Below are 12906 nucleotides of genomic sequence, written 5' to 3'. Positions count from 1 at the left end.
ACATGTCTGGTTTCATCCCAACCTGGCTGCTCAGCTCCGCCCTCACATCCTAGCGTGCTTCTCATTGGTATTGATGGGATTTGTAGTCCCAGTATCTGGAGTGGGGGTGGAGTCCATGAAAACTGTATCTGTTAGATTTCCACCTTTTTTTCTCTTAAACACTTTTTTTCTGTATTCACATGCTTACTTTAAGAAAAAAAAAAAGTACATGCAGCGTTCTTTTAATCTATCAGTTTTAGATACTATTTGACTGATATGTTAGTCCAGGCCCTCCAAGAGGCAGACACAAAGATAGAGACTTTAGTGGGGGACAAACTTGTAAGTATAAGTGGATAGGGGCCTGGGGAAGACTGGGAATACTGTCAGATTGCCTGCAGGGTCCTGGGGAAGACTGGGAGGGAAGGAAGGATGGAATCCCTTTTGGTTACAGAACAGCATCTATTTACTGTGCAAGTCCTCTCCTAGCAACAAACCTATTTTACCTATTTTACTTTCCCATTGTCTTTTGATTATTGTCTGTGAGAAACCAATAGGAAGTTTAACCTTTGCATAAATGTGCTAATGGATTTCAAATGGCAGCCCTGGACCAGCTGAGCAGATATATTTTCTGCAGATATTTTGATTCTGAGGCTGAGGACTCACCTATGTGGCACTGTTACCAAACGCCGGTCTCAGTTTCCTTCAGCCAATAAAAGAAAAAACAGAGTTTGAGGAAAAGGAAAGTGGTTTTATTTGTTGATAAATGAGGAGGGCAGCAAACTCATGTCCGAAAGACCACTGTCCTGCTCTTTGGCAAGTTACAGGGCTATTTATACAGTGTTCAACAAAGAAAAAGGGAAGGTGGGTGAGAGTCCGCAAAAGGGTTGGGATGGAGACCAGTGGGCACCAGCCTTTATTTACACAAAGACAAACAAAAATGGGGAGTCGGCAAGAGTAATGGGGAGGGGGCAGCACAGGGAGAAAGAGGAGTCGGTGCCCATGAGCTTTCTCACTATTTGCTTTTGTTTGGGATTTCCTTTTCTTGAGCCTAAACCTGTCAAGAGAAGAGAAACTGCAAGGAAAGGAGAGAGATAAAAAGTAAACCCACAGACAGTTAAGAGCTCTGGGAAAACCAATTCCGTCATAAATTTTCAAAGGAGGCAAATCTGCTGTATCATCACCACTTTCAGTATGACTGGTGAAGATTTTAACTCTCTTATAAAACCCCATTTCTCTCTCTCTCTCTCTCTTTTTCTTTTTAGATTTATTTATTTATGCAGACAGAACTGGGGCACAGGCCAGAGGTGCAGGGGCAGTGAGAGGTTTCACCAGGGACAGAGTGGGGAGCAGAACAGGCAGATGGTCGAAGTTCACTGCTGGGGGGAGCAGCGGGCCGGTCAGGAGAGGTCTGCCTCGCCATGTGGTCACCTCCGGGGCAGGCGGGGATCGAACTCATGCGGAAGTGGCTTTCGCTTCTTAGTGCTGTGCTTTAACCCGCTACAGGGGGTGAGTGGATTCACCAAAGACAGAGTGGGGAGCAGAACAGGCAGATCGACGAAGTACACTGCTGAGGGGAGCAGCGGGCGGGTCAGGAGAGGTCTGCCTCGCCATGTGGTCACCTCCGGGGCAGGCGGGAATCGAACTCATGCGGAAGTGGCTTTAGCTTCTCAGTGCTGTGCTTTAACCCGCTGCGCCACCAGGGAGGGCCCATGTTAGGTACTTTTATTATGATGATGCAAAATTTGTATGTAGCTGAGCTAGATAATGTACTATAATTATTGATGTCATATTTTGGGTTCTGGGTTCTTGGGTTCACTCTGGGAGAGGTTTCACCAGAGCCCCCCTTTCAGCGGCACGTGGTGAGATTCTTCATGAGGCAGAGACTCAGTTAGAATTTAAAGAGTAAGTTTATTAGAAAGAGACAGGAGAGAAAAGACACTTGCATAGACACAAGAAGGTTGAAAGAGCTGCCCCGAAAGGGACAGGTTTGCAGAGAGAGAGAGACCTGCATAGCTGCAGGCAGTCTTAGGAGAACGGCCTCTATTGAGGGAGAGGAGTCACGAGTCATGGGCAGGCAGGAGGCTGCTGCCCTGCAGAGGGAGAGAGTGGGTGGGAAGAAACACCTGCATAGTAACAGGTGGGCAGAGGAGCTGCTGCCCTGTGCTGGTGGAGCGACTGCCCTAATAAAGACAGCCTCTCCCTGGGAGGGGCTCACCCCCTGTGAGTCTAGGTTGGTTGACTTTGAATAGAATCGGAAGAGATTTCTGATGACCTTCATCTCCATGTCCTCATCTTTCACCTTTTGGATTTGAGCTTCCGATACAGCCCCCAACAGTCTGTTATCTGCGGGGAACTCCTGCAGATGAAATTCAGGTATCCTGGGGGCATCACTGGCAGGGGTTGACCTTGATTTAATGGCTGTGTCAGTTGCTGCTCTGGCTCCCTCTACCCATCCCGTTGTGTGACTCAGTCTTGTGATGTCTCCCCAGCATTCTTTCTTCCATCACTATCACTGCCACTGAGTTTGATTCCCGACCAAGGAGCTGACCCACATGGCACAGCAGACCACTCCTGACTCTCCTGCTGCTTCCCTCCGCAGAGTATTTCAGTGGATCTGCCTGTTCTGCTCCCCACTCTGTCTCTGGTGAATCCTCTCTCCCCCACATCTCTGCTCTTTACTCCAGGTCTGTATGCATAAATAAATAAATCTTAAAAAAAAAAAAAAAAGAGCCTAATCCCTGAGGATTTGGTAGGCAAGTGGTAGGTGAAAGGTCACCCAGGACCCACGACCAGAGAGGCAATTCGGAGGAGGAATGTCGAAAACAATATCCGACGGTTTCAACATGAGCTGATGCCAGGTGGCCCCTCCCAATATGAAACAGAGACCCTGAACAAACAGCAGGGCAACATGACTCACCTATATTTTTTCCACTGCGTCTCCAGGCTAGGCAGATCGGGGCATATAAAACCCTAGCCTGCCACTGGGCGCACTTCTCATACCGGACATTCGGCATCTGTTAAACTCCCCCGCGAGTGCCATAAAACCTTCCTTTCTCTTACTTCTCTGTTTCTTCGCCTTATTCTATCTGCCAAACCTTACAATAGGCTTATATTTTTTATATTGCATATTTCTTTTTCAAAATTTGTAACCAAGCTAATTACAGAAAACATTCTATTTTAAAATTTATATTATATATTTTTACATCATTCTTATTGTAATTAGTTACAATACTTATTGTAATTACTTCCCCTCCCCACCCCCACCCATTCCTTATTTGGATCCTCTACATTCCTCCTCAAAGTGAAACCATCCAGCATTTTTCTTTTTCTTTTTGGTTTATTTCACTGAGCATGATCCCTTCCAGTTCCATCCATGTTGCGGCAAATGGCATGAGTTTATCTTTTTTGACTGCTGAGTAGTATTCTATTGTGTATATATGCCACATTTTCCCAATCTAGTCATCTATTTTTGGGCATTTGGATTGTTCCATAGCTTACCTATTGTAATTAGTGATGCAATAAACAGAATTGCAGATGTTCTTTTGAGTTAATGTTTTTGTGTCCTTTGGGTAGATTCCTAGGAGAATTGCTTGTTCATATGGACGCTCCATTTTTAGCAATTTAAGGAACTTCCAAACAGTTTTGCATAGTGGTTTGACCAGTTTGTTTTCCTACCAGCACTGTAGAAGGGTTCTTTTTTCTCCACATCCTAGCCAACAATTGTTGTTGCCATTCTTTTTTAATATGTGCCATTCTCACTGGTTTGCCATAATATCTCATTGTATTATTGGTTTGCATTTCCCTGGTTATACATATGTTGAACATTTTTTCATATGCCTGTTGGTCATTTGCATTTCCTCTTTGGAGAAGTGTCCTTTTAGCTTTTACCCATTTTTTTGACTGTGTTGGTTACTTTGTTTTTGTTGAATTTCATAAGCTCTTTGTGGATCTTCGTGATTAGTCCCTTATTAGTATTGTGTGCAAAACTTTTCTCCCAATCAGTGGGGTGTCTCTTTGTTTTGGTTAATGTCTCTTTTGCTAAAAGCTTAAAGTATTAGCTAAAACTAAAAGGAAACATTTTTAAGGTTCACTAAAATTTTTAGTTTTAAGGTAAGCATTTTGTTCACTCATGAACAAAAACTATTGCCAAGTAACTACGAAAAATAAACTCTCAACTGTAGGACAATGTGTGGTGTCCTTAATACCACACTCCTGTGTCATGGTCCAGCTCCAATGAACAGGACTGAGAGAGGAATCTGAAAGAAGCTTGAAATAAAGAACTGATGAACACAAACTAGAGTTTAAGAAAGGTGGGACTCGGGAAGGCAAGGCTCTCAGTCCGAGCTCAAGTATCTTGAGTGCCCCATGCAAATCATTTGTTATTAAGATAAACCACCCCCTCTCCTTCAGGTTAGTTACAAGATAATGATTTATTCTCTTGGTATTCAGCATTAATTTGGCACAGATTCACCATCAAGATTCTGTTTTATCAGGTGGTTTTATTCCCACACCTGTTTCTCCTTTAAACTTAGCTTTGCAGATCTAAGGACTAACATCACAGTCTGGATAAGGGCCTGTCTTCTAGCCCATGTTGACCAGTCTTCCAGTCGTGACCTTAGGATTTTCCTTCCTTCAGCACTTTAAGTCTTACGGGCCTCCAACACTCCTACTGTCAAAAAACCCAGAGAAAGCCAGAGCCTCCTGAACATCTATCTGTGCCATGAGGCTGTTATTATCCAGCGCTTTACTTCTTGAAGGAGATTCAGAGAGACTCAGAGATTAGAAATGAAAACTTTTTAGTTTATAGCCACAGGAGGCTATTTTTAAAAGCACAACATATTTATCATACTTTCTTAAATTATTTTTATTAGTGATTTGTTGTAATCATTTGTTTTCTGTCTTTTCTTCTATTAAGAAAAGACAAAGTTCTTTTTTTTATAATTTTCTACAAAGACAGGCAATATATATATACATGAAAAACACACAAAACAAGATTAGTCTTGATGGAAAGGGTATCAGGTTTTTTTATTAAGAAAAGAAAAAATTTATTTTCATAATTTTCTACAAAGACAGGCAATAACTAGGCCTACTGTGATAATTCCATAATGTATTCTAATATCATATAAATCATTATATTGCACATTCAAAACAAAATAACATTGTCATTATGCTTCATTAAGAAAGGGAGAAATAGTAATATCTACTGTTGACTTAAAAAGTGTCTCTGCAGAGGACCATCTACTTAACTGTCAAAGTAACTAGGAAAAAATCTCAAAGCAGAAGTACTGTGCATGGTACCGTTCATTTTCAATTGCTATACCAACATATTTATTGTCAAAAAACTCCCAAAGAATGCCAGATCTTCATCAACATCTGTTAAGGTCTATCTGTTATCCAGATCCTTACTTATTGAAGTATACTCACAGAGACTTAGAGATTAGAAGTCAAACCTGGGGCTGGGGTCCAAGCTTTTCAGATGGCTTTGCCACAATGAAAGTTGTGATTTCTTTATTTAAGTGATATATAACAACAAATGACCTCATAGACTGTTTTGAGAAATTTTCATAGTACTTTGAGAAAGGCAGGGAAATTCTTTTGCCAAATTCAAAAAAAAATTGTACCATAACTTTGTGTGACTTATTTATCTATAATATTAAATTAATTCACTTAATTACAAAAAAACACTCTTCTCCCTTTCTGTTTCATAGTTTTTTAAACAATATTAGGTAGCCAGCCTGATCCCTTTTTCTGTGTTAATTTTCATTTTTGATGTTCAAAACTAAGCATCTCTAGGACCGATGATTTGTGAAAATATAAATTTCAAAGACAAATGTTATAGCATAGTTAAAATTTCAGACACTCTGAAATTTACTTAATTGCAATGCATAATATTTTAAGAGATTATGAAAATGGGTGAAAGTATGTAGGGTCCACTGCTAGTGAACAGAAGAGCTACACAAGAGACAGATGAGAAAATCCAGAATAGCACAGCCAGTGATAAAGAGATCAGAGAAAGCCTCCGTATGATGAACTTTATAAAAATACTCTGTTTGCCCTCTGGGGTGAAGCTTTCCTATTTAACCTTTGATCTCAAGTTGTCAAATCACGCTGTTGATGTTCTGTAGTCTGGCTACAGAATAGAAGGTTAATTTAAAAAATTATTTATTTATATATGTATTTTACATCATTGTTCATTTTCATACAATATTGGCTTTCTCCTCTCAGGTGTATTCCCCAGAAAATTCCCATCACCAGTTCACGTGTGCACCATCACCATAATCCCTTGTGCTGTTCCCTCCACTGTAGAATGTTTCTGACTTATAGTTGCTTATTAATTTTGTTTATTTTTTATTGCTATTTTTTTTTCTGATCCCCTTATTTGGCTTCCCTGTATTCCTCCTATAAGTGAAGCCATCCAATGTTTTTCTTTTTCCTTTGGATTTATTTCACTGAGCATAATCCCTAGAAGGCTATTTTTGCAGTCTTAAATCTTCCTTGTGAAAATAAGTTCTCTTTGTATTTATTCTCAAAAAGGTTACTTGGTCCACCTTTAATGGAAAGAAAAGAACTATATTAAAGAAAAATGACCTTTTAAGTATATTTATGTAAGCTTAGAAGCTTTTAAGAAGCAAGGAATGAAAAATGGACCTGACTATTAAAATCACATTAGTATTCTTGAGAAGTAGAAAAGCAAGTGATTAGTTTTGTTTGCCTGACTGCTAATGCCAAAGCAATGTTTTCAATATTAATAGCATTGAAAAATGTAAAACAAAGTTTTGAAGAAATGACTCTAAACTTAGATCCATATAATTAAGGTACATATGTCTCTGACTGCAACTCATTTATTTATTTTATTTTTGTTTTGTGGCCAATCACTGCTTCAAATTGAATATTCTGCACATGATTTATAGCTGCCAAGGCACGTTCAGGAAGAAATCTGTATAAGAAAAAAATATATAAAAACTTTTCAATTTAAAATTGTTGATTGAGGGATAAAGCTATGCTCCTGAAATTACATACCTTTGTTAATGAAACTTGAACAACTTTGTTTAAAAAGTTATTGATAACAGAGGATTTTTGAGATTTTGTTGTTGTTAGTTAAAATACCCTGCATGCTACCTGATTTTAATTTTCCTCACGCCTTTCTTTCTTTCCTCATATTCATTCACACTTTTTTTTGGTACGTGTCTTTTAAGACTCATATTTCAAATTGTATATAAATATAAAGAAAACACTAGTATATACCAGTCTTTTCTCTTATATAAATAAAATCTTGTATGAGTGAAGATCTAACATTGAAGTCTGCAATTAAAACTGTTTGAAACTTAAAGTTGCAAATTACTCCTGAGACTAAAAGCTCACAGAGAAACCACCAGAATCCATCCTTCAGTATGCATTGAGTAGCTAATATACATGAAAGTACTTTTAGAACAAGTTACTGCCATAGAGGAGCTTATTGTTTAGCTGAGGGGTTGAGATGACTATCTTGAGACAATTATTGAGAAATATCACCATTTCTAATTCAAGGCTATAATTGAGGAGGACTAATGCGGACTGCAATACTGAAGAAAGTTTCCAAAGGACACCAGGGTGTTGTTCAAGCACGCTAAGATTTCAGTAGGCAGACGACTGTAAGAGAGCAGGAGTGAACGTGAGGGGATAGACATCACACAGTCAGTTTGTTAACGAAGCAACAATTACTTCCTTGTCTTTGAGGGTAAGATGGATGAATACACAAAGGGGCAGAAAAAATGTAGCTAAGAGAAAGACAAGGACAGGAGACAACAAGCACAGGCTTTTAACTATCCTCCTGAAGAACCCTTCATATTAATAGTTGCATCTGCTCACTAAATTGTCTCTCTCCTTTCTGTTCAGCCACTAAAGGCCTAAAGCATGAGGCAGTGTACTCCATGAGGGGAGTGTAGTGGTGCCAACAGAAAACATTGCTGGGCTCTTGGATATACAACAGAGACTACGAGTTTGGAAGATGTATAAAGGTTGGAGTAGATCTTTTCCAAAAACTACTGAAGTGGACAATGGAAAACAAAACAAAAGCCCATAGGAAAACAACTACATTTAATATGGTAACTGCCTGTCAATGAAAGTTTTAATCCGGCTCTCTCTGGTGGTACAATGTGTTAGGACACAGCACTGCAAGCTAGCTGCAGCCGTCTCAGTGCTTGATCCCTGCCCCTGAGGTGACCCACATAGCGCAGCAGACCTCTCCTGTTTCAACCGCTGCTCCCTTCAGCTGTGTACTTCCTCAATCTGCCTGCTTTGCTCTGGTGAATCTTCTCACTGCCCCTGCACCTCTGGCGTGTAGCCCAGTTCCGTATGCATAAATCATACGGAATCTTTGAGAAAAAAAAGAAAGTTCTAATCTCTGGCTGTGTTGGTTAATAATTCTCCTTTGCCTCAAAGGCATGGCATGCAACATTTGGGAAAGAGAATGGAGAATTAGTCAAGAAAGCTTGAAGCAAATAGTCAAAGTTGATAATTTATGACACCGCTCATCTCACAATAAATCATGTAGAAAAATAAATATCTATCTTTATAAAGGGAGTTAAATACAAAGAGGATTAAAAATAAGTCTCTGTTGGTGAGTAACAAACAGCCACAACACCTCTACAATGATCCCAAAGATACTGGGACTCCTGTTCACTATACAGAGATACCTATTTTCCAACTCTGGCAAATTCTATGTTCACTATCTTGATCACAATCAAGCGTAATAGTTTTAGATATTAGTAACATTCATATGAGCATATGAATGGGACCTTGGGACTGTGGAGATCCTGCACTTTGAGGGTAAGGGGATGCACAGAGTTGGTATTTAGAAGGGATGATGCATGATGGAGAACTTTAGGGGAAGGAGCACAAAACAATGACTGACTTGAGCCTGAGGTGCCCAATACATAAAAAAGATGTAAAGATATATAAAACATATATAACATAGAATAACATATTTAAAATAAAATATATTTTACAATATAATTTCAAAAATTGAAATTTTCTTTTGGGGGACCAAATGAAAAATGACATCAGTACCAAAGGGGTCTCAAAGGAAAGAGAAAAATATCAAAAATTCATTTAGTGAAATAACTGCTGCCAACCATCTCACTCAGATTTTCTGATCAAAGAGTTCCAAATAAGAAAATGCCAGATTGACACATTTCAAGACACATTATAGTAAAACTTTTGAAATCCAATGAAAAAACATCAAGAAGAAGAGAAGAAACTGTTGCCAAGGAACACCTGTTAGATTACTGACGGACTCTTAGTGGAAAGTTTACAGGCAAGAAGAGAAGGGCAGAATATTATTCTGTAAGATTATCATCCAAAACAGAGGAAAAGGCAAAGAGATATACTGAAAAACAAAAAAAATAAAAGAATATATCAATCCAAAGCAGAACATGAATGAAGTACTGAAGGGGTTATTATAAAGATGAAAAAATTAAATATAGAAGTAACAAGCACACATATTGTATAATGTGAGAAGGAGGAGAGGAAAATTGGGCCTGTAAGAATCAGTTTCAGTTCAAACCATCCAGCGGCTACGCAAGTAGCCCTTTATCTACTAGTGTCAGTGTATCCTTCCAACAAAAAGCAACAGAGTTGGGTTTTTCTAATGGCCTAGGGGTTAAATTTGAGTTCCGTCACCACTACAGCTTGCCTTTGATCCTTGACAGAGAGCTGACTCACATTTGGCACAGCAGACTTCTCCTGTCTTGCCTGCTGCTCCCCTCAGCAGTGTGTTAGTAAATCTACCTGTTCTGCGCCCCTTTTGGTCTCTAGTGTATCCTCTCACCCCTCCCTTAAATTTGGCCTACATTCCAGTTCTTCTAGGAAAAAAAATCAACAGAAGTAACACACAAGACTATAGAAATGGAACCTAAACAAAGCATAAAAAGATGACAAAAAAGATGACAAACTTAAAAAAGCAAACAAACAATAAAACTAAATAACAAGGAAAACTTATATTTCAACAGTCACTTTAGATGTAAATGAGCTGAATTCACTAATTAAAAAGTATTCAGGCCCTCCCGCGCAGCGGGTTGAAGCACAGCACTGAGAATCTAAAGCCGCTTCTGCATGAGTTCAATTCCCGCCTGTCCCGGAGGTGACCACATGGTGTGGCAGACCTCTCCTGACCCGCCCGCTGCTGACCCGCCCGCTGCTCCCCTCAGCAGTGTACTTCGTCGATCTGCCTGTTCTGTTACCACTCTGTCTCTGGTGAAGCCTCTCACCGCCCCTGCGCCTCTGGCCTGTACCCCAGTTCTGTATGCACAAATAAATAAATCTTTAAAAAAAAAAAAAGTATTCAGTGGCTGAATGTATTTCAAAACAAAAACCAACCATCTACTATTTATAGATGGACAAGGACAAGAAGACATAGATTGGAAGGTAATCCTACAAACAAATGGCAATAATAATAAAGAAAAACACTAGCCAGGAACAGCTTTACTTACACCACATGAAATAGATTTCAAATTTAAAAAAAGTAATAAGAGATAGAGGTGGACATAATATTATGACCAAGGACCTAACACAGAAGAAATGACCCTTTTAAATATATATGAACTGAATGATAGAGAACCAAGATATACATGTAAGACAATTACTAACAGAATTGAAAAGAGATTGACAACAACATAAAGGGATGTTTATTACTCCACTTACAACTATGGACACATCAGCAAGACAGAAAATGGAAGGAAATAATAGTCGTACATGAGGAGTTAGACCAGACAGACTTAACAGATTCTGCTGCATATACCTGTTTTTTCAAGTGCACATGGAACATTTTCAAGAATAAAGTATATGTTAGGACACAAGACAACTGTCAATAAAACTACAAAGATTGAATCATTCCAAATAACTCAGGCCACAATTCCAAAATGCTAGGAGTAAACTATACACATATAAATGAATGATATGGTATAGAAAATGAATCATTTTCTTATTATAGATCAGGCAAGCAAGAACAGAGAAAACCTAACTATTTTTCCCGGACAGGGAGAGTTTCCATGGCAATGTTCATAAGTGAAAGATTATCTACAACTCTAGCTCTATTGGTGTTTTAGTATTTCAGCAATTTGTGCTGTTCTTACCTCTCCAGTGTTAGGCAGATATTGAGATATGAGGGGACAAAAATCATTTTCTTGTTGGTAAGTATCCCATCAATCAAACTTCTTGCAACTTCATCTGTCTGCAATACAGGCCACAGTCTGTGAATTGAAAGAGAGAGAGAGAGAGAGAAAAGCTTGGTTCTGAAACTGTGGTTATAAACAGTCTTGCAAAGCTCAAGCTTGTCTCACTAGACATTGTCAATACATGCTCATTGTTTTCATTTTCTGTATGTCTCCCTTTCCTCCTTTTCCACAAACATTTGGCAGCTTGTTTTTGCAAGGTCAGCAAAGCCTGACCAGAAGCTGCTTCTAACAGCTTATGGAGCACCTCTGCTCTAGGGTGCACAGATGAGCCTAGAAGAAACAAACCGGGAGTAAAGGGTCAAACCCTACAAATCCCCCTTAGAGCACATGCTAAGTCCCCCAAAGGAAAATGTGATCCATGAAGAGCCAGGCGCTCTGCATTTGTACATTGGGAACTTTCCTCCTCCCTTATCCCTGACCAATCCAACGCTTACTCTTCACTCACCCCATAAAACCCCTAGCCCACAAGGAGTGAGGGGAGGCAGATTTGGACTAGTTTCTGCCTCCAGAAACTAGTTACCAAATCTGGCCTCAGTCTCCCTCAGTCAATAAAAGGAAACAGAGTTTGAGGAAAAGGAAAGTGGTTTAATTTGTCGATAAATGAGGAGGCCAACAGACTGATGTGTGAAAGACCACTGCCTTCCTTGTTGGCAGGGTACAGGGTTATGTATACAAGGGAAACAAAATGGGGGAGATTGGCAAGGGTCTACAAAGGGGAGAAGGAGAGCTAAACATGGAGATGGAGACTGGTGGGCACCAGCTTATTTTTTCAACAGATATTGTTTAACTCCCCTTTCCCTGAAATCGAGACAAATCTGTTAAAAAAACGAAGAGAAATTTCAAGGAATAGGGAAAGGCAAACTTGCCAATGGTTACCTGAGAGACCAACCAGTCATAAAGAAGGCGAACTTTGGGCCCTTCCTGGTGGCGCAGTGAGTTGAAGCACAGGACTAAGAAGCTAAAACCACTTCTGCATGAGTTCCATCCCTGCCCGCGCAGGAGGTGACCCACGTGGCATGGCAGACCTCTCCTGACCCGCCCGCTGCTCCCCTCAGCAGTGTACTTCATCAGTCGGCCTGTTCTGCTCCCCCCTCTGTCCCTGCGGTGAATCCTCTCACTGCCCCTGCACCTCTGGCCTATACTCCAGTTCTGCATGCACAAAACAATAAATCTTAAAAAAAAAAAAAAAAAGACAAACTTGTCAAACAAGGGGGAAAGACAAACTTGTGAATGCTTATCTGAGAGACAAGTCATTTATAACTATATCAATACTTTACCTGTCATGTACTGAAGTATCTTTTTTTGATGTAAAAGTTGTCATCACAGAGTCTGACTGTTAGTTTGCAGTAGACAGAAAACTCACATGAGGTCTGATTAATTCTTTTTGTTGTTGCATTAACTTATCTTTTTACCAAATTAGGATTTAAGTTCAGGGCACAGATGTCAGCTGTTCCTCCCACCCCATATTGATATATTTCTTTAGCATATTCTGATACTTTCTTATCTAGTAAGATTGCTTCATGGTGCCTTCAGTCAAAATATCAAAATGGCAGAAAAGAATTAGATGGCAGGGGAGAAGAGGAGCCAGCCATAGGGAAGTGGTAGGATTAATTATGAAATAGAAAGGAAACTTCTGGCTTTCCTCCTATGGGCTTGCTGGCTACAAGGAGAGAACTCTATAGCTAAGTTTACTTTCTTGTGAAGGTTTCTCATA

The 12906-nt window shown here is 39.7% G+C and overlaps 1 protein-coding gene across 2 annotated transcripts in view; it reads right to left on the bottom strand.

The window, feature by feature from the left end:
- Nucleotides 1-6702: 6702 nt before the first annotated feature.
- The window catches only part of HSD17B13 (hydroxysteroid (17-beta) dehydrogenase 13), a 19192-nt gene continuing 12988 nt past the window's right edge, over nucleotides 6703-12906 (bottom strand). Inside the window, exons 6-7 of one of the 2 annotated variants that reach the window (XM_004681138.1) lie at nucleotides 11091-11207; nucleotides 6703-6916 (exon numbers count right to left, since the gene is read on the bottom strand). In XM_004681138.1, coding sequence (XP_004681195.1) covers nucleotides 6826-6916; nucleotides 11091-11207 — 208 coding nt within the window. In that variant the 3' untranslated portion in view covers nucleotides 6703-6825. The remainder of the gene's footprint in view (nucleotides 6917-11090; nucleotides 11208-12906) is intronic. The other variant, XM_004681139.1, reaches the window with a different exon arrangement.

Source organism: Condylura cristata, unplaced genomic scaffold (genome assembly GCF_000260355.1).
Source record: "Condylura cristata isolate star-nosed mole 26May11 unplaced genomic scaffold, ConCri1.0 scaffold00012, whole genome shotgun sequence".
In the NCBI taxonomy this organism is placed as follows: Eukaryota; Metazoa; Chordata; class Mammalia; order Eulipotyphla; family Talpidae; genus Condylura; species Condylura cristata.
This window is presented reverse-complemented; position numbering and strand designations above follow the sequence as displayed.